Genomic DNA, 22580 nt, shown 5'->3' on the forward strand with positions numbered 1-22580 from the left:
AGCTCGCCTCTGCGTGGCTCATCCAGACGGGGCTCCTTTTCGAAAGGACCTCGCCTACTTCGAAGTCCCCTTATTCCTATGAGCAGATGGGAATAAGGGGACTTCGAAGTAGGCGGGGTCCTTTCAAAGAGGAGCCCCGCCTGGACGAGCCATGTGGCGGCGAGCTGCGTCAATTTCGAAGTGCTGCGGCTGCCCACATGCAAATGAGGCGCTGAATATGTATTTCAGCGCTTCATTAGTAAACTTCAAAATGGCCATTTGCATGGCCATTTCAAAGTTTTTCGCTAGTGTAGACATGGCCTTTATGTTGGAATGCTTCCATATAAATCAACCAGGCAAGATAGCCATATTTATTCTTGCTTGTGTTTATGAAGTTGTCAGTTCTCAGTGCTTTATAGTACAGTTATTGGCCAGCTACCAACAAGTAGCTTTTGGCCCAGGTAAGATGAATGAGATGGGAAGCTGGCTGCAAGAAATCTTTGTGTTTTCCTGATCCTACGTTGGCCAGTCAGGGCACCAGTTCAGTTCTCAACACTTCAGTGTTGTTTCATATATCTTGTGAATCAATACTGGAAATAGTTGCATAATAAATAGGAAACTTCAGTGATATTGCATCTTGATGTAAGGAATGTGGCAGCACGAATGCAATGCTGCTGAAGGCTGGGAGGAATGTGTCTGCCAGAGATCATTTGCATTAGAATGCAAAGGTGTGCATGTGTGATACCTTTCAGACAAAGCCTAATGGGTAGCAAGTAAGCCATGAAATTTTGTCTATTGTAAACACATTGTTGTAAAATCATAATTTATGCTGACACTCAGTGTGGGAGTTGTGGGATCTCACCAATGCTCTGGGTTGTTGTGGGGGACAGGGCAGTTGCCATAGCTGCAGAAGACATTAATTACACAGGGCTCCCTGGTTTAAAGCATTATAAGGCAGGAGGGGAGGGGTACTAGTTAAGCTAGCTTGCTAAGTGCCTTGGATCTATAGCTATAAGCCTGGTTTGATTAGCCCTCCCCACCTGTTAAATGATAGAGCTGGATACTAGGGTTTTCATGAAACTCCACACTGGAGATATTAAGAGCTGAAATCACAGCGTGGCAGCTGAGGCCACACAGAGCTAAAATCACAGGGTTCTGCCTCAGGGCGATCCCCCAGCGGTGCAGCCGGTAAGGGAGGAGTGGTGACCGGCGGGCAGCCGGTAGGAGGAGCAGCGGACAATGGCAACCAGTGGGCGGCTGGTAGGAGGAGGGGAGGATTGCGTGACCAGCGGGCGGACGGTAGGGGAGCAGTGGGTGGATGGACGGTGTGATCGGCAGGTGGCCAGTAGGAGGAGTAGCCAGCGGGCAGCAGGTGGCATTCAGTGAGATGCTGCAGACAAGTGGACAGCTAGTACTGCCCTGGTGATGTACCTGTGGGCTCTGGGTCCAGGACTGCACCGCAAGAAGTACACCCTGTAACTGTGTGTGGGGTAAAGGCCAAGAGCCCCAGCAAGAGACTTGGTTCTATAGCGTATGGGGATGGTATCTTGTTAAAGGGGTTTGTCTCTCCTTTGCTTAGATATATTGCATCTGTCACAGTAAACTCGGGGTAGGTTATTGTCATTAAATAAGCTGTTTCTATCTTAGACTCTGTGTTTGCGGGGGGCGGGGGGAGCGGAGAGAGAACTGCCTTACAGGCATCCAGCAAGTGGGGTAAGATTGTCCCAGGCCACTGGGTGGGGGCTCAGACCAGTTGGTTGTATCCTTGACAGGAAACCCCTAAAAGCTGAACCCGGCCCTTCTGGCAGGCACCTGGCATTAATAGAAGGGTTACATTTATAATTCCAGCATTATCTTGACAGCGATCATCCAATATATGAAATGGTTTCTATGACATGGTGAGCCATTAAAAAGGAGGTCCAACCTGATCGGATGGGATATCTGCCAGTCAGGAAAGCTGCTCTGCTTGGGGTACAAAGTGGAGCTGCAGCAATGTGCTGAGTGAGTTTCACTCCCTCCTTTGCCAGATGGTCAATATTAGGCGTCCTAAAATGAAAAATTTCAATCAAATTTCATACACACGTGCACAAAATAAAGCAGCATGTTTAACGTCAAAATGGAGGAATCTACAAATAGTCCTTCTTATATACAACTGAAGAGTGAGAAAATGTTTCTTTTCATCCTAGTGCCATTAAATCATACTGTGCATTCTGGAGAGGTCTTGAGGCAAATAAAAATCCAGTTACACTGGATAAATAATGTGCTGTAAGGAAAAACAAGAACCAAGGTTTACATCCCAGTTGAATAAAGCATCTACTGTATTGGTATATGGATAGTGGACAATAGAGACAGTCCATTACAAGTTTAAAAATTGTAATAGATTTCCATCCATACAGGGATTTATTCCTCTTGGCTCCAGAAAAGGAATCTGTTTTTTTTGTCTTTGCTATCTCTCTGCAGAAATAAAAGTGAAGGGGAGAGAATGGTTTTTTTTCTGCTTCATCACTTGTTAGTCTATAACCTGAGTAACATTTTGGTGATTTAAAGCTGACTGTTATCTATTATATATGATCAAGGTTGCAACCAAGAATTACACTTTAATCATTTTCCATTTTAAAAAACAAACAATCCAATTGTCTCTGCCACACAATTCCTCAAAACAATTTTACATGTGTAAGTTATATTTTCCTTTTAACAAACTTCTCAATTGTGCAATTAAAATGAAGATGATCTACTGGAAAACTCCACAGAGAGGAAGAGAACAACAGCTGCATCTACTGTGCCTGACAGAAAACTAGCTGGTCTTATTAAAATTAACACACGGCACCAGCATTGAGATCCCATTCAAGAAAGAGAAATGTAAGATTTGACATAATTTCTCTCTCATTCAAGAGCTTTACTCATGCTGTCTCACAGAGGCTACAGTTACACTACAGCGATCTGTCGACAGAAGTCACTGCTGGAAGATATTGCCTGACAAAACTTTTGGCAACAGGGTGTGGCCACTCACAAAAGCCAATCAGAAGAGTGCTCCACTCTGTCCACAGAGTGGCCAGACTGCCCAACCATTCTCTCAACAAAACAGGCACTCGGAAGCACAGCAGACATGGATGCCCATTGTTCTGGATGTCCTGTCTGTCGAGAGAAGGCTCCCGCGAGCATCCATGCAGCTTTTTTGTTGACAGAATCTGTCAACAGCAGCGTTACACCTCATGGCTGAGAGGTAGAACAACTGCCAGTGAAAGTGCTGAGTTGTGTCAACAAACTGGCAACAAAATGCATTTTGTGTGTGGATGTTCCACAAGTTTTGTGGGCAAAACTTGCAAGGGTAACCATAGGCAGAGAGTATTAATATGTCTAAATGGAGATGGCTAAGTCCATCCTGGGATAACTACATACATGGAGCCATCATGCCATGCTCATATTATATTTAAACCTGGAGATGGCATTTGGTTGCTGGTTGGAGATGGCATTGGTGTCTAATCCCAATTTCAGCTGTGATCCCAGCCATTCCAGTGTGCTACTGAAAAGAAAATATTTGGATAATTAGTTACCTAAGACAATAGGCTGTAATCTAAATAAGTAATCACAGAATTACTTTAACTAATACTTTCTTTTCCTAGCATTAAATCATTTTGAACCTGTTTTGCTATCTATGGTAAGCTACAGCCTACTGTGCTATTTTTAGAAGATGCCAAATGCAAATGGAGAGCACCTTCCATGTATAATGGGATGGGGGGATGCTGGCTGACTCAAGTAGGTCTATTCTCTTTTCTTGACTCTGTAATTTCCATTAAACCAGAAGATACTACACACTGAACATTCTGGGGCCATTTTGATCATTTCTGCTCCTTAATCTATGTCAGGGTCACATTGTCATGGTTACTTTATCTTGTAGGCTATGACCTTACCTTAGTGTGTGATTGCCATAGCAGCCTACGTCCCCCAAACCAAGATCATCAACCATCATCAATAAAATATTGGGTTTAGAGGCATTTGCCATATATATCATTAGGCATGAAACTAGCAAAGTGGCTAGGAAGCGCCTGAAATTCAAAAATATAAAAGAAAAAAAAATTATAAAAATAGAGATTTACTTAATGTTGACATTTGTAACTTTGGCTCATTTTAAATTAAATCCAGACTGAGGTGATTCCTCAATGGTTTCAGTTAATTTTACATGCTCCCCGTACCCTGTAAATGCTGTGTTAAAAGAGATGACTTTATATATGTGTATGTACATATAAAGTTATCTAAAATACCAGCGGGTGGTGCTCATGAGTAAATAGAATATTTTGTGGGTTTTGTAGAATTAGTAAAGCTTCTAGTCGTGCACTGCAAATAGCTCCTTGTGTGCACTTCTTTACACAGGAGAACCATGGAAGTTTAATTCACTATAAGATCACAGCAAAATACAATGAATGCTGTAGAACGGACCCCAGCATGTCATGAACATATTTGTGCAAGATTCCCTTGAGATATAAAATTAGATTTTGGAGGCGCTATGGAGTAATGTTCCCTCTATTTTTTTCCATCCATGTACAGAATAAATATTGTTATGTGCACTGTGCAAATGTGCACCACCAGCAGAAACACGTGCTGCTAGCTGCGGGTGCTCTGCCAATCAGCTGGATGGCTTCTGAATCTCTCCTGGGTAGCCACCCAAGTGCTTAGCCTGCAGAGAACACTGATATGGAGGCAGGTTGTCTGTGGGGTGTAGGAGAAGGACTTCTCTGCTGGATCTATTAATACACAAATCCTCTGGCCCCTCCTGCTCCAAAGAAACTGCACCAGTTCCGGGGCAATGGTAAAACTAAGGTTGCAGTTATTGCTGAGTGGCTTCACTGCCGATCATTGTGAGGGAGGAGGGGTCTTCCCCTTCAGATCTCACAGTCAGGAGAAAAGAGTTTTAAACAGGCATCAATTTTGAGCCCATATTAAATATTTTTAAAAACTTCAACTGTTAAAAAAATAAACGTGCTACATTTTGTTTATGCAGAAAACTTCAAAAGCCTGAAAGGTCCATTAATTAATTTCTTCTCTTACCTTTGGAGTTTGAGGGGTCTCATGGCCTCTTCTTACATGTACCAGGCAATATAGCTGACTACAATGAAAGTCTGTAAAAATAGAACTAAAAATGCTTTCATATTTGCTAATGAACCAGCATACGTCACAGCTACCACACTACCACTGTTCTGATTTACAACGTGCATGTGCTGAACAATTAGCTGTAGCCTGTACAACCCTGAAATTCATGAATACTTACAGACGTAGCCCCATTAAACTGAGAAAGTGCTTGTATGAATGAAGGCTCATGCATATGAGAAATAATTATGCAGTGCAGAGCTTAATCCTGCAAGATGTTGCTGTACTCAATGCCTACTGACTTCCATTGGATTTGTAGGTGCTTAGCAATGATGAGCCTGTAAGCACCATAACAAACATTACCAGGTGCCACATGCAGAATTTAAGGAAACATTACTTGTTGGATTGCACTGAATGGATTTTTTTGAGTTAAATAATAAACAATATATCACTATAGGTAAAGTTAAATTTTATTTTGCTTGAGATTACCTACATGTCTCCAGCTTCCATCCAAGACACATCACATGATCCATTGTCCACGGCCAAGTCCTAAGATAGTCATGTCTGCTGCAGTTCCACCAGCAGAGACAAAAACTACAAGATTTTTATCAAGCATTCATAAAACTTAATTACCCACCTGGGGAAGTGATACAGATTGACGGAGCCAGACGAGTAGCCAAAAGTCACCTACTTCATGATAGGCCCAACAAGAAAAATAACAGAACAACACTTATCACCTATAGTCCTCAGCAAAAACCCCTCCAGCACATCACTGACAACCTACATCCTAAACTAGAGCATGATCCCTCATTCTCACAGGCCTTGGGCGACAGACCAGTCCTCTCCTGTAGACAGCCACCCAGCCTCAGCAAAATACTCACCAGCAGCCCAAACCATACCACAGAAACACTAACCCAGGAACCTATCCCTGAAATCAACCTTGTTGCCAGCTCTGTCCACATATCTATACAAGTGACACCGTCCCTCAGCCACACCATCAGCGGCTCATACACTTGCTCATCCACTAATGTGATATATGCCATTCATGTGCCAACAATGCCCCTCTGTCATAGACATTGGACAAATTGGACAGTCTCTGGGCCAAAGGATGAATGGACATAAAGCCAACATCAGGAATTGGAATATGCATTAACCTAGAGGGGAACACTTTGACCTCCCTGGACATTCAATAATGTATTTAAAAGTAGCTGTTCTTCTATAAAAGAATTTTACCACACGATTTCAGAGGGAGACATATGAACTGGAATTTATTTATAAATTTGTCAGGTTTAACCTGGATCGGAGCAGAGATTTTAACTCTCTTATGCATTACAAGGGCAATTTCCCCACCTCTGATATTTGCAGGAATGGGACACATCCTACTTAATTTGCTTCATTAACTGGTCTTACTAGTGACAGGTAATCCTTTTCCCCTTCCTTTCTCCTGCCCTCTAGCCCTGCTGTATAAATCCTGGATTCTGATTTTCCTCTCCATTGGTCTGAGGAAGTGCGTTTCCCCCACAAAAGCTCATGGCCTAATAAATTTGTTAGTCTCTAAGGTGCCATAGGACTTCTTGTTATTTGTGAAGCTACAGACTAACACAGCTCCCCTTATGAGGCCATTTACAAACTACTAAGTGAGACATTCACACCTTCAACGTGGAGCCCTCCCGTAATTAGAATCCTCAGTTAGAGTCTGTACAATGCATGCCGAGTTAAGTGTGCCAAGAACAGGATGCACAATAGCCAGCACACCAGACAGGGAGTCACCTACTCTAGCCAATAGGAGATACTGAGGACAAGGTGGAATCAATGCCTCTCCCCACAAAAGTAGCCAGGCACCAGAGAAAGAGGAAGTGGTCTCCATTTACTTCAGCTTCTCAGCTGTGAATCCTCCCTGCAAGTTAAGTACCAATTCAGTGTTTGGAAAGAATGACAGCCTCATTCTAGAAAACTCAAGTCACTCCACTTTGTTATCTTACCCCCATTTTGTGTCAGGCTAGCACGTCACTACCATCCCACTGTTGACTGAAGGTACAGGAGCATGTAGCAGTATGAATTGTAGGGGAAAATAACAAGCTTTGGAAAGGCACTTAATTATAAGGTTGGGTTGGGTGCATTGCGATACTATATTGCAATATTGGCACACACGTAACACTGCCACAACCAACACACACTCTGGGTTTAGTATACTCATGCACCAAGGGTTCTGAGGTGTTCAGCAAAAGTGAGATAAACCGGAGTAGTGTAAGAGTGTTAACGAGAGAATCAGAGAAGACCCAGAGCTGTCAAGGAGTTAGTAAGTCAGTGTCTATGTACGTGAGGAGAGCAGTTGTAGTGAGCAACAGGAGAAGAGAATTGCCCAGTAAACTCTTTCATATCCGGCATTGTATCATCCAGAACTCTCAAATAACCAACGTTTAAAACATAAGTAAATGTTAGTTACATTTTCCATAAGTACAGTACAGTGAGAGTAAATATAAATAAATACAGCAAATACAGTATAAGGTTACAATGCACAGTACTACTGTTGCTGGTAAATAAAGTACTCTGCATACACTTTTGTTTGTTTCTTAATATCTAATCTTGTTTTTCTTTAGAGTTATGCATTGCTAGGTATACCTCTCTATTACCCAGAATATTTGAATACCTAGCAACCTCCCGGTCCTGGGGCTGCCAGATATGAAAGAATTTACTGTATATGTAACCCACAGCTTTCCTCCTTGTGTTACTCAGGAAGTGGCAACACTGGCCTGGGTGCCTGGGTGCTGTTACCTACCAGCTCTGTTTTTGGGAACGAGGGCATAATGGTAATGTAAGACAACTCCCATGTGGGGCCTCAGGTTGGACAAATGACAGAACACTGAAACAGTCAGAGATGGACACACCTAAATCCCACCAACAAAGGTGACTGGATTAAGGAACCACGCCATGGCCTCAACTACAGTCGGAGATGGGAGAGAAGACAGCTCCATTAGGATGAAAAATGGAGAAAAGCACAAACTGCACTGAATTCTGGGATACAGAAAGCAAGGGAGCACTGCCTGGGGGAAAATTTCTGCTCCAAAGGCTACTGAGCCCACACCTGCCTGCACCTAGACCAGTTTTAGTAACAAATCTCCTATTGATACTCAAATACTGAAATTCCAAAGTGGGATCAGAGGAGAGAGGTCTGTGAAATATGGTGTTGGAGAGTTGCCTGGCTGCCTCCTGTTCATAGTCTGACTGAGTCCCCAGTTTGTGCAAGCTTCATGGAGGGTTGAGATCTCTCGCTCTCCTTCTTTCTCTCCACCCTTCTCTAGGTATAGCCTCCTGTCCCTCCCTGCCTTAGGAGATCTTTATGATTTGCTAGCCCTAACATTTGTGATCAGATTTAAGTTAAATTTAATATTATAACTGTTTGGTTTGTTTGACTCCCCTTGTGTGGCTACTACCTGGAAATAAATAAATGTCCTTGTTAACAGCACCCCCTTCGTCAGCTGGTTTGATTATAATGTCTGGGATATTTTTGAGACTCTGGACAGCATAGCGTTCAGACACACCATCTGAGCCCCAACCTGCATTATTCTATTTACTTCCCAAAATCCTAAAATACTGAACGTGTCTAATGGCATAGTGAGTTCCCTCAAGACCACCACCCACAGCCAGGAGCAAAACCACTTTAGAATACCCCCTTTAACTTTCCATCTTCCCATAAACTGAACTACTGTGCCTCCTCAAACCATTGTTGGCTCCCCAGCACAGGGGTGAGCAAACTTTTTACATCTGGCCCTATTTCTCATCCCTACAACTACCAGCCCCACCCTCTACCTGTCTAATGTAATCCAACCAATGGAAATTTGGGTTATGTTCACATGAAAAAACAAAACAACTTTTCAGCATGTATAAGAAAATAAGTCTGTGGAATGTAAAAACTATCAAGCAGCTCATAAACGTGACTACACATAAAAATGGTAACATATTTCAACATTTTTAAGGAGCTGGATGAGCTTGAGACCCAGCAGCCAATTGCGCTGGGCCCCTGTTACGAAATTTCATGTTCTCCCCTTGCACACACCTGCCCTAGAAAGCCCCCAGCCATGCTTCAGTAATTTGTTCTGATGCCTTCATCTAAACTCAGCATCAGTTCCATTGGGATTTCATCTTCTCCATAACTAATCATGCTGGGGGGCTTTGCTCTGCCTGTCTCCAGCACTCTGGACCCCTGCCATCATCACTGTGTGGGAACCCTGGTTTGTGCAAGCTTCTTGGAGGGTTGAGATCTCTCGCTCTCCTTCTTTCTCTCTATCCTTCTCTAGGTATAGCCTCCTGTCCCTCCCTGCCTTAGGAGATCTTTATGATTTGCTAGCCCTAACATTTGTAATCAGATTTAAGTTAGATTTAATACTATAACTGTTTGGTTTTTTTGACTCCCCTTGTGTGGCTACTACCGGGAAATAAATAAATGTCCTTGTTAAGCTGGTTGCTTTTCTCTCCCTGCTCCTCCTTAGAGGTGTTGTTTTGGCTTCTCCATTCAACAGCATTCATTTTGCAAGAATGCTTCTTATACCTAAGCTAAAGATCCTGGAAGGCACCAAAAAGCCTGAGGAGTTTTCTCATAAAATGAGTTACTGGCAGAATGGGTGTGGTGTAAAAGTTGGGGTAGGGAGGCGCTGAATCTGGTAGCACAGGAGAGTGGCAGGTTAACACGTTGTTTAAACCCAGTCCATTGACTCCAAGGGTACACAGCTTGGCAGTCTGCCACTCAGCATGTTGAAACCAGAAACATGCAAGTTGTCAGCTTGCAAGTATTGACTAACCTCTCAGATGTGCTTTGGTGTGTGTGTTGTGGGGGAGGGGTTAGTGTTTGTGTTCATCTAATTCAGGGTGGGTAGAATCCAACCCTGGGGAGCCTGGAGCCTGCAGGGTAGCTGTCTAATGGGAGGGAATTGGCAGAAGGGAGAAATAAAGCTCCACATGAGAACACAAACAGCAAATTGACAGAATTATCAGGTGCCCCTCCTCATAAGAGTAACCCTAATAAATGAGCATACCCCAAAGTAATGTGCAGATCTGGGAACAGCACCTCATGTTCTTGATATTACAGGAGATCTTGGGCATCCCAGTGATAATGTTGAATAAGTGTGAACTCTCTATCCACCGCTCTGCTGCAGTCCCTAATTCTATTGGAATTCAAGTTTGGCATTTCCTCCACCTTGCTGGTGCCTCTATACACTTGTGCCTTGGAAACCTCCAAGAATAAACCCATTTCAATAATAATCTGTGGCATGACTCTAACTCCAAACTAGCCGTTATAAATAATGGTAGTCCATTGATCCGATGATGACAAATCTGTGCAGATCATCTGTTATTGGTCTTATGGTGTGCCCTCTGGTGACTGTATAAGCCAATTTTAGAGGTGCACATTTTGCCGCAGATGGTGCATGGGAAGTTTGCAATCTGTGGGCTGTGCATTGCTGATGCTCTGTGATGTCGTTCGCTTGCCTCTTGTAGATGCTGGCAGTCGTCTTCCTCAAAGGCAATGCAGGTATTCCTGACTGTTGCACACTACTGTGTTCTGTCACTGGCAGTGTCCTCAAGATCCCTAGGTTTGATACTGCTGTATTGCAGATTGGCTTTGATGGTATCCTTGTAGCGTTTCCATGGATGACCTATACGCCGGATGCCCTGAGAGAGTTCACCATTCAGAAGCTGGCGAGGAATTCTGTTGGCATCCTTGCAGCTGACGTGACCGGTCCAACATAGTTGTGACTTCATAATCATCATTTCGATGCTTGTCATCTGGGCTCTCTCAAGGACCTCAAGACCGGGCACTTTGTCTTGCCAGCGGATCTTCATGATGTTACGGATGCAGCGCATGTGGAATGCTTCGAGCTGCTTGATGTGATGCCTATATAGTGTCCATGTTTCGCACCCGTACAAAAGAGATGAGAGAACAACAGCTCTGTACACAAGCAGTTTTGTTGACATCCAGATGTTAGGGTGGTTTGGAACTTTGACACGCAGACAGCCAAGTGCCTGGCTCGCTTTGGATGTTCGCGTGTTGATCTCATTATCCAGTGATCCATCACTGGATATGACACTACCCAGGTATTTAAAGTTCTCCACTACTTTAAGCTGAGTGCCGTCAATGGAGATACTCGGGACAGGAGCATTTGATCCAGGTGCAGGTTGACAGAGAACTTCTGTCTTTCCGATGCTGATAGATAGTCCGAAAAGTTGCGAGGCCTCAGCAAACTTGTTGACAATGTGCTGAAGATCGTTTTCAGTGTGAGCCATAAGGGCACAATCGTCAGCAAGGAGTGCCTCAAAAAGGAGTTTCTGCACTGTCTTAGTCTTTGCGTTCAGGTGACAGAGGTCAAAAAGTGAACCATCATGCTGGTATTTCAAGTATATACATCAGTCCAGATCTTTCATTGCATGGTTAAGGACGCATGCAAAGAACAGGTTAAATAAGACAGGAGTGAGAACACATCCTTGTTTCATGCCGTTGGTGATGTTGAAGGGGGCTGATGTGGCTCCATCAGACAGTACTTTGCCTGTCATGTCATCATGGAAAAGGCGTATAATCTGGACAAATTTTCTTGGGCAGCCAAGTCGTATTAGAATGGTCCAAAGGGCTTCCCTGTTGACGGGATCAAACGCCTTTGTCAGATCTATGAAGACAGCATACAGGTGCATGTTCTGTTCAATGCCCTTTTCTTGTATTTGTCTGACAGCAAACACCATATTGGCTGTGTTCTGGCCAGGTCAAAAACCGCATTGACTTTCAGGTAGATTTACCTTGGAAATACTGGCTATTAGGCGGTTCAAGATGATGCAGGCGATGATCTTCCCTCCAACGGAGAGGAGGGATGTGCCTCTGTAGTTTCCACATTCTGCTTTGCTGTCATTATTCTTAAAAAGGGAGACAATAATAGCATCGCGGAGGTCCTGTGGTATGTTTTCATCCTCCCAGATGCTGATGATCACGCTATGGGACGCTGCTAGTGCTGCTGGACTTGCCGCTTTATATCTCTCTGCTGGTATCCCATCTTTTCCAGGAGCTTTTCCTGAACTCATCTGCCTAACAGCTTTCTTAATCTCATCTATAGTGGGTGGAAAGTCAAGATCTGTCAGGACGAGTTGTTGTGGAATTTCATTGAGGACGTTGTTATTCACGGTCGATGGTCTGTTAAGGAGGTTGCTAAAGTGTTCTCGCCATCTTTTGTTGATGCCCTCTTTGACTTTGACCGATGTTGTGTTGTCTGATGAGAGCGAGGGGGTAGTCCTTGGTTTAGAAGGTCCACAGACAGACAGTCTTAATAGCACTAAAGAACATCTTTGAGTTGTGGGTCTCAGCATAGTGCTCATTTTCTTTGGCTTTGCTCTCCCACCAGCTGTATTGTATCTGACAGAGGTCTTTCTGTGTTTTGCTCTGAAGGTGCTTGAAATGGTCCTGTTTGGAGGCTGAGGAGGGGTCATTCTGCCATTCAATAAAGGCTTTTCTCTTTACTTCCAGTGCTGAACACATTTCTTCTTGGTTCTCATCAAACCAATCCTGAGGTATTCTTTTCTTTGGTCCAAGCGATGTTATTGCTGTGTCAGTCACTATCTGATTGAACTGATCCCACTTTTCGGTTACAGTACTGACCAGTTGACCGTGGGATGTTAATTTGTCATCGAGACGCTTCTGAAAATTGTTTAAACATTGGGCATTCTTCAGTTTGGCTATGTTAAAAGCAGGTCGCACATGCTTAAGGCATTTGTGCCGAGAAGGAGAGATGTAAAGTTGAAGAGACATCCTGACTAATCTGTGATCTGTCCAGCACGCTACGCCTCATGTCACTCTGGTGATCGGTACGTCTCAGATGTCTTGCCTTCTGACAATAGCATAATCTATCAGATGCCACTGTTTAGACCTAGGGTGCATCCACGTCGTTTTGTATTTATCCGCTTGTCGGAACAGAGTGTTGGTAATAGTCAGGTCGTTTTCAGAACAAAGGCTTAAAAGGAGTAGTCCATTGTTGTTCATTTTGCCTTCACCATGTGGCCTGGCTACTCCTTTCCAGTTCTCATTGTCAGCCCCAACTCGGGCATTGAAATCTTCAAGTAAGAGTAGTTTGTCTGTTGCAGGTGTGGCCTTGATCAGTCTGTCGAGATCTTCATAGAATTGTTCCTTTGAGCTGTCAGGGCATGTTAGAGTGGGTGCATATGCACTTATGATGGTGGCATGACATTTGGCGTTTAGTGGGAAGTGTAGTTTCAGCAATCTTTCACTGATACCCAGTGGACAGTCTGGGAGTTGATGCATCAATGAGGTTTTTATTGACAGACCAACTCCATGTATTCTATCCTCTGTCTCAGTCTTACCCTTCCAGAAGAAGGTATAACCACTTCCTGGTTGACTCAAGAAACCTTCTCCAGCCAATCTTGTTTCACTTAATGCTGCTATATTGATGTTATAGTGGGCTAGTTCACGAGCAATGAGAGCTGTCCTTCTCTCAGGTCTTGCAACAGCTTCTCGATCCATGAGAGTATGAACATTCCACACACAAATGGTAAGGTTTCTCAAATTTTAGTTTTGGTTTCGACTGCAAGTAGGGTTGAACTGCCAGCCGCGGCTTGCTGGCCAGTTATTGTTGTAGGGCAGGCAATTTTTAGGTCACCTTTTCTGGGCCTCTCCCTTACTAGGGTGAGCAGTGCTGTCCTAAAGAGGACTGCTCAGATGCCTGGGATGCTGCCGGGCAACTCTACTGCCCCAGGTACAGAGCTGGACAACCACTTGTCCACAGGCTGCCTACGTGCGGGATTGGGACTACGACTCCCAGTGGTAACCTCCACCTGTCGCTTCGTCCCTCCCCCATCGTCTCAGGACTTGGGTGATGTGATGATATGATGATTTGCACAGGACCTGTGCGTGAAAGCTTTTTAAGTGGTAGAGCCATTGCATGGGAGCAATCCCACTCTCTCGACCTTGGAAGCCAGGCACCAGTGGTATGTAGAATTGTCACGACTGGTAACTTCTTTGGTTGCAGTGGATGGCCTTGGCATCTTTCATGCCTTGTCAAGCCCTTCACTGTCCACAAAGCATTGCAGAACTTCCCTCTTGGTCGTTGGATCTAAATGATCTCTTCTGCCCAGTCCGCCAGAACTGACTACACATGCTGGGTAGGCACATCTGAAAATTCACCGACGGTTTGAGCTCCATTGGTTACACTTACCTGGTTTGGCCGGCCCGTCGAAGCCGTTGCCCGGGGTGTGGCCGCTGCGCATGCTGCAGCTACTTGGAGCCACAAGTGAGAGCTGAGTGACAGACAGGGACCAAAGTGGACGGACTACCCCCGAAGGGGTACGACAAGTCCCTCCACAGAGGTACTACCCCTCCCTGTACACCCTATACACCCCAGCCATTATAAATAATGTAATTCTAATATACTTAAATCAGAATTAACACACCTTTACCAAATGTAAAGATACAGGCTTTAACAGACTCAGGTTAAATCACTCCTAAATTAAACCCACAGTGGGAAGTTCAGTAAAATCAATTAACAAATAAAGTACACAGCACTAAATGAAACTTAACTATCTGGCATTTTCCCTGCTACCATTTACCACACCCCAGAGAGCACACAAGTCTGAAGTTTAAAGTCCCTGGGGCTTGCATGGGTGCACTTGAAGATCAGCAGCTGGTGGGAGGATAGCTCTGTGCAGGTTCTGTGTATCAGCTGAGCTAAAGCAGAAAGCTGCACAATGACTCTGAATCTGGAGCTGGCCCATCCAAATGCCAGCAGCTCTGGGTCCTAATTCACTGGGCAGTCCAAGACTCAGTGTCAGTCTGTCTGCAGTGCCCCTGCTTTGCAATCACTTTGCCAAACACGAGTCAGAGTTACTCACTGTTCCTTCCCTGTGTTGCCTGTGCTTAGCTTATAGTATATGATTTAGGTAGATATTAGGAAGCCATGATAAGTTTAGCTAATTAAGGCCTAGAAGAATTTATGCTTATTATTTTTTCTGTTAGCAGAAACACAAGGGGTCTGCCCAATAAGTAGGGCATGAGAGAAAAAGCTTGGGCAAATTATTTTTAAGTAGGTTTCAGGTTAGGTTAGTTATGGTGTGTCATTTCAGCCTGTGACATCTAAAAACACCTCTCAAATAGCAAAATACGACCAAACCTTCTCTCACTTACGAAAAAAACCAAAAGGTCATCCAATATATTCAGGTAAAGGGGCTAAGATGGGAATTTCCCTTTAAACTCTGTTTCAAGAAAAACAGGATGAATAAAATTAGGTCATCATACATACGGGGGTCTCCATAGGTATTCAAGAATCAGTTAGGTCAGACCCTAATTTAGTCAACATGAGGAAAAAGGGTATAAAATAATCCTTTGGAAGAACAAAAAGGTGCGTAACAAACGCCCAACACAATGCATGTAAAGCTGTGCCAGACGGATCCAAACCAACGGGGTTCCTATCACCCCAACTCTCTCTCCCTCTCTCTCTCTCTCCTTGTTATATTCTACTCTTGTTATTTCTTAAAACTCTTAGCTAACTTCTTCCTTCTTCTGAACCACTGCAATAACTCCCTTTTGACAGGTGAAAGCGAGCTGGTCTTTGCTTCTAAAATGTTCAAAAAAAGTCAGTAAGTATTGCATCCTGTTTGCTAGACATAGGGTAAAACCATAAAATTAATCAGTAAACCAATAGGTATTGCTTAATTATATTGTTAAGTAAAATCTCTAATTATAATAAGTGCTAACCACGATATATTTTTATTGTAGTGTCTTGGCTAAGTGCTGCACATGTATTATTGTACTATTAAATAAAGCATAGGCATTGTTAAAATCATTGTCTGTGTTCTAACTGGAAATCCCAAAAACTCACCTCCGGCTTTGGCCTGAGGCTTTGCCTCAGATCTCACTGTTAACTTGGGGAAGGTCCAAACCTATAATCTTCAACTTTAAGTCAAATTGGCAAGCTTCCCCAGATTTATATACCTACATATCTTGCTACCTTTCGCCCAGGTCAACAGGTTTGGCGAGCCAGGCAGGAGTTTTCGTGGTATTCCCAGGTCCCTAGGAATTTTTGGAAGTCTAATTGGTTTTAATAACATTGTTAGGCCTTAATTGCTGCACTGTAAGGGTTAAAATTCAAAGAACTACGACACTTGTAAGTGACTTGTGCTTGTGGTTTTGTCAGTTCTGACCCCCACAGTACTAGCAGGCATAGGTGCTTGTTGGCACTACACCCAGACCTTGTGGCTTACCTCGCCCAGGGTTGAGCGTTCTATGAGCTAGGGTGCAGAAACAGGTGGTTCCCTTTCCTTAGAGAGAGAAGAACAATTTTGTTTAGGCACACTTAATGTCTTAACCCTCTTTTGGGGGGAGTATACGTACATTTTGGGGTACTGTTGTATCTTAGTGCACTTGTCCAGTTGTCTAGCTAATTGTATGTGGATCCCATGCTCGCATACGGTGGCAGTGGGACTGTTTTGCCCCACCACCTGGTAGGGAGCCTTTTGTCCTCGCAGTCTCTACTGGGTCAGCGGCCCTAAGCCAACCGAAGTGGCTCCCCACCACTTCTGGACCACTTGGATAGGGATTGACACCCCTCGGTCAGTCTCTCAAGACAGAGACGAGGGAAGAGGATTGTTACCCCTCATCCTTCTAGTGGGACTTTTCTTTACTCTACAGTTATTTGTAGCCGGTCCAGGGTAGAGTGTGTGTGTGTCTTTAAGACTAGCACAGTGTCATAAGTGGCACGAAGCGGCCTGTTAGTCTGCTAGATTGTTTCTGCCACATATTTTGTCACAAGGGGGGGATGCCTTCCTAGGCAGACGAACCATGGCAGAATGGGTCAAGAAACTAAGGAAAAGAGAGGTAGAAAAAAACCAGTTAGAGGCGTATGTAAACCAGTATATCCAGCAGCACGCCCCTGACCCACCTCTTTAAAGGTAGTAAGAATATTAACAAATAACAAGAATCCCTGGGGTCTGGTCAGCCAAGTCTTTAAAATGGAGGTAAAGAAGAGAGCTAAGAGTGGCAGTTCCACAGGAAAAGCTAGGGAGCTTAAAGGAATTGCTATGCAGTGTCTCAAAACTGCTGTCACCCTTGCCAAGACTAGGATTAAGGAGCAGAAGGAGGAGATAGATTGGAAAAGTGTAAGGTTGCAGGAGAAAAAGGAAAAAATTCAGCGTTTAAAGAAATATATTAATATCCTAATGAAAAAAACCAAGGCATTGGCTGTAAAAGCAGAAAGGCCAAAAGAATGTGCAAAAAAAGAGCTCAAGGAACAGGCAATGCCCGTAGGGTCTGAAACTAGGACTGGCATCTCTGCGGGAAAAATGAGCCAAGCTCTAACCTGGACCTGCAACTCCCCTCTCCCAATCGGGATGGTAAAACCACAAGAGGTTCAAGAGTCAGTTACTAAATCACAGACAAGAAAGCTAAAGGCAGCCCTAAAAAGGAAGTCAGGAAGTACGTCAAACAGGGACTCTGACAACAAGCCTAAGATGCTCAAAGTAAGGGGTTTAAATAAGGAAGAAGAGGAGGAACCAACATATGTGGTGGCTGAATTAAAAAAATCTTTTCTGCAGCAGTTATCCGAGGAAGTGTAGAGAGCAGTAACTAAGACCCTCAGGACTTCAGAAGCCTGCTCTTCTATTTTAAGTTACCTACAATGTCTGGGATTGCAGATAGGACCCCCAAACGGGGTATCTTCGATTGCACCCCCTACCATTCTCCTCTCACCTGCCCCCTCTAGCGAGAGGAGTCACCCTGCTGGCCACTGGGGGGAAACTTCAGCTCGCTGGAGCTTTAAGGTTTCTTCGCCACTCTCTATGGGGTCCCTCTAATTGGCCCTTCAAGGGGTAGCGTATTGGGACAACCGTCCTAGGAAGAAACTCTCAAACGTCAGACGTTCTCTCACCCTACCTCTGAGGCTTAATAAGAACAGTAAAAAAAAAACAAAAACAACGTAAGGCTTAGTAAAAACAGTAAAGGAAAAAGTAAAGACCCCCAACCAATACCAAAGTCAAACACAAACGTGTCTAAATTGGCCACCAAAAAGCAGGACCTAGCCCATCCATTCCGGTAGCAGTGGTGGATATTAAAACTCTTAACTTAGTTGCTAAACAGGTGGAAAAGATGAAGAATGTGTCGGTTGCTGTGCGTGCCCAAAGGGTGCAAAAAAAAAATCACACAGATCTTTAAATTAAACAACAAAGGAGACTGGGTAAGAGTTCTACGGCTCACCGTAAATAAAGTTGTATAAAGCACTTTACCAACTAATTTCCAAACAGGTCAAAAAACTTTCAAAAAAATGGTGGCCCAATTAAAAAAAAAAATCAATATCTGGAAAGAGCCAAAGTGGCCATTCTGTCAAAGATGATTCAAAAACCACATAAAACCCCTCATCAGTTCCATATGCAGTTAAGTGCTACTTAAAAAAACACATAAAAAGTAACCTCAAGGGGCCTCAGTACATAAATCTGCTTGTTAATAATGCTCTTCCCCACATACAGGAAAGAGTTAACATGCATATTAACAAGGACACCACTGTCAGTAACACTCTTAACCTGCTGGCCAAGGCTTATCTACAGGTACAACCAAAAAAAGGTAAGAAGGCACCTGTGGCAGCATTGCAGGACCCTACCATAAAAATAAAGGGCCCAAAGGGAAATTACCAAAAACAGGGTAAAAATAGTAAACCTTAAAAAAACCAACAACAATTCAAGGCCGGGGGCCAGTACAACCCTAAACAGGGTCAGTAAAACCATAGTCAGGGTGTCATTACAGGTAAAATGCAGAAGCAAAACCCTACTCCAACACCTCGAAATAAAGCTTTGTCCATAATAACCATCTTAAAAGCAATACAGCAAACACTAAAAGCTCATTGGGAGAACATGCGAGAGGTTCGGTGCCGCCTCAACAAGTGGGCTACGAAAAATCGCTGTCAACCTCCTTAGCCTCCCATAGCTACCATCACTTCAACTCAAACACCACCTTTAAACTGGGCCTGCGCCTATCCACCAACCTACAAAACCGCATCCAAAAATAAAATCAAATGAAGTTATTTCGATGTAGGCTTCACGTGTAGACGTAGCCATATTGTGCTAAAATATGTATTGCCCCTCTAAATTGTAATTGGCTAACCCATATTGTAGTAAGTGTCCAACCCAGGAAAAAGACCCTTCAAACTCTAAGCAAGGAAAACCCCAAAATTGCCAAAGTTGGTCCTCACCCAAAATTTATAAATCAGCCAATCAAAAATGTTACTGGTATTAAAAAAAAGAAAGTTACCTTCAAATACCAACTAAAAAAAAATAACCTCATTGCCAACCAGTGGTTGGGTAGAAGTTAAACCCCTAAAAAAATGCCCAAAAAGCAGGGTGCAATTGCTTTGTGTCAGCCAACTCAACTCCTTTAATCCATAAAATTTCCTATAAAAGTTGCCAAAAAAAACACAACACACTATAAAAATACTGTAAATCAGGCGTGTCCAACCTGCAGCCCACAGGCTGCATATGGCCCTGGACAGCTAGTAATGCGGCCCCACAAGATTGTAAACTTTTAACATTATTATGTGATTTATATACATTAACTATATTATATATTTTGTACGCGGCCCAAGGCAAGCCAAAAGGTTGGACACCCATGCTGTAAATAAAAAAGTGTAACTTTACATCACTTAAAATTTAAAAATAAAGGGGTATACAAGGTGTGTATTATAGCCACCTTTAATACCAAAAATGGTTAAAAATATGCAATCAACATTTATTATAAATTAAAGGTGAGCAATCCCCTCGTAAATGATAATTATAGCAACTTTAAAAATAAAAACTCAAAATGCCCCATAAGTAAACCTAGCCCAGCCAGTGGTCTCACAACCACGCCCATCTCTAATGTTCTGTTTAATCAAGTTTGGTTCATGCACATCCCTGTGGTATTAAGTTTGTCTAATTAGCAATTGGAAAAGTTCAGTTATTGTCAGTATTCCAAAGTGTCTTCTTTCTATTCGGTACTCCCAATAAATAAAATCACTACTTAGCAGCAGCAGGTTAAAAATTTAACAATAACCAGTCCTATTAATCCACCAATAAAGTCCCCTATATCCCAACGTAAACGCAGTATAAACCCCCTTGGGGCATTAGGCACTATCTCTGGATTATTCAGCTCTGGCATGTCAATTTAAAACCATGTAAACCTTTAAAAAATTCATAAACACCTAAATCATGTCCTTCAAAAGAAAGTCAACAAGGTCTAAAGCCCTATAATCCAGGGTATCAAGGAATTGTCTCAAAAAATCAATTCACAATTTTTAATCTCAAAAATATAGCCCAACTTTTTAATAAAACCCAACATCGGCTAATCTTCCAAAATAATAATAAAAAACAAATTTTGTCTTTAAAAAAATTATATGTTCCGCTTATGGGAAATATGTAATTAACACTATTACTAAAACATTAAATGCCCTAATGCAAAAAAAGTTACAAATTTAATTAAAAATAAACAATTATTAAATTAGTATTGTCCACAGTGTTTTCAAAAACAAGAAAAAAAGCAAACTGTTTGCCTGGACATTTGTCCTCAAACCTCATTTGGTATTATAAAACAAATTGGTTCTGTAACCCCGCACCCCAATCGAAACATTTGTTCCATCCAAAAATCCTATGTTGCAACCCAATCCTTATATGTATCATTCACAGTCTCACTGCCTGTGTTTAACCCTATAAAAATGTTTATAATCAATTGGCAGCAGGGCAGTCATTAGGTCACTTCAAAATAACATCTACAAAAAGCATGTAAACGTGCCCCTGCTGGTTGTATATCACCCAAACGCTCAAACATAAAAGGTGCCTCAAACGGCTTGTTGTTCCAAAAAGGAACCTCAGTTCATCTGCAGGTGTAATGTATTCAAAGCAAATACCCTCCTCTGTGGTCTACAAAAAAAAAAAAAAAAAAAAAAAAAAAAAATCACATAACCAGGTGGTCAAATGCACGTTTCAACTTACCCAGTAAAAAACACCAAAAAAAAAGGGTAACCTATGCTGGAAATTAGACCTTTTGTGTAGTCACAAACAAAAAGGTTTTCCAATACGGCTCTCTAAAGTGTCCAGTCACAAATCCAAATTTTTGTTTCAATCCAAAACACGTTGCCTCAATTGGTGCCCAGGAAATTTTCCCCATCCCTCTTTTTAAAAACACCACAACTATTACATCTAATTCTTTATATCAGAATGTGGTGGTGCAAAACACACCAACCTTCTTAGTTCATATTCCCCCACTAAATTTAAAAATAAAACAAATATTAAGCTGTAAAAATACTCAGTTAATCCACATTATTAATAATATAAATAAGGCCCAACGGGCAGTCATACAATTTAAAAAAAAGTCCCAAGTTAAAATTTTTTAAAAACACCTTTAATTTTCAAATTGGCGCCATAAGTCAAAAATAGTCCTTAAAATTGTTATAATTATTATAGGTTATTTAAAAGGCAAACATTTTTTTTAATACCAGTAACATTTTGTCTTTAAAAAAATTAACAAAAAAAGTCAAATTGGCAAGCTTTCCCAAATTTATATACTTACATATCTTGCTACCCTTTGCCTGGGTCAACACCTGTGGCCCTTCTTATCAGCTCCAGACACAGCAAGAGTGTCTCCCCTTCGTGGACTACTACCAACAGTGAAGCTCCCTGATCAAAGTCCCCACTGGCTGTAGCTTTCAGCGGCAGCTCCTGATCTGAAACATCAGCAGTAGCAGTCTGGCTCCTCTGGAAAATGAATTCCACCACCTGGTTTGATCTGCACCCAGCATTCTTGGATGAGAACAGATTTCCCCTTTGCCACCCAAAGCATCCTGGAACTTGTAGTTTCTCAGGCTAGATGGCAGCACCATGAATCTCAGAGGCTCCTAAGCTCTGTCTACACTAGAGTGTCCACACTAAAAATACATTCTGTTGACAGTTAATTGGCAGAATGCAGCACCTTTGTCAACAGACTTCTGCATCTCCCCCACAAAGCAGAACACCTTTCCTGACAGAATCTGTTGACAAGAAAAGCCGTGTGAATGCTTGGGGGTGCGGGGCGGGGGCAGCTCTGTTTGCTGTGCTTCTGGTTGACTGTTCTGTTGTGAAAGCAGCCAGGCTGTCCGCTGGCTCTCTGTCAACAGAGAGGATCAACAGAGTGATCTACATTTGTGCGTGGCCACGATTTGCCAACAGAAGTTTTGTCAACAGTAACTTCTGTCAACAGATCACTCTAGTGTAGACACAGCTCTATAGTAAAGGGGCCTACATATAAGTAAAAGGGGAAAGAGCCTGGGTTTGTAGGAAGGCCAGAGGGCTGGAGAAGGTAAGGGAAGGTAAGAAAAAAGATAAAGATTAGAGTATGAAATCTGAAGACCCAAGGTAGCCTGGGGGTGGGGGGGTGGGGGGAAAAACAGGAAAATAAAACCTGAGGGACCTGATCTGAGAGATACTTAAACACTCCAAATAGGCCACTATCAATGATCTGGAGAAGACTGGCCAGGAGAAGT

The 22580-nt window shown here is 42.9% G+C and overlaps 1 protein-coding gene across 2 annotated transcripts in view; it reads right to left on the minus strand.

Annotated features, from left to right (window-relative positions):
• LOC142012388 (arylsulfatase D-like) overlaps window positions 1-21696 on the minus strand; it is a 70474-nt gene extending 48778 nt beyond the window's left edge. Inside the window, exons 1-4 of one of the 2 annotated variants that reach the window (XM_074992476.1) lie at window positions 21632-21696; window positions 5026-5096; window positions 3891-4025; window positions 1904-2025 (exon numbers count right to left, since the gene is read on the minus strand). In XM_074992476.1, the coding sequence (XP_074848577.1) occupies window positions 1904-2025; window positions 3891-4025; window positions 5026-5048 (280 nt within the window). In that variant the 5' untranslated portion in view covers window positions 5049-5096; window positions 21632-21696. Of the gene's footprint in view, window positions 1-1903; window positions 2026-3890; window positions 4026-5025; window positions 5097-5553; window positions 5660-21631 lie in introns of those variants that run through there. The other variant, XM_074992466.1, reaches the window with a different exon arrangement.
• Window positions 21697-22580: the final 884 nt, after the last annotated feature.

This window comes from Carettochelys insculpta, chromosome 1 (assembly GCF_033958435.1).
Source record: "Carettochelys insculpta isolate YL-2023 chromosome 1, ASM3395843v1, whole genome shotgun sequence".
Lineage (NCBI taxonomy): Eukaryota > Metazoa > Chordata > Testudines > Carettochelyidae > Carettochelys > Carettochelys insculpta.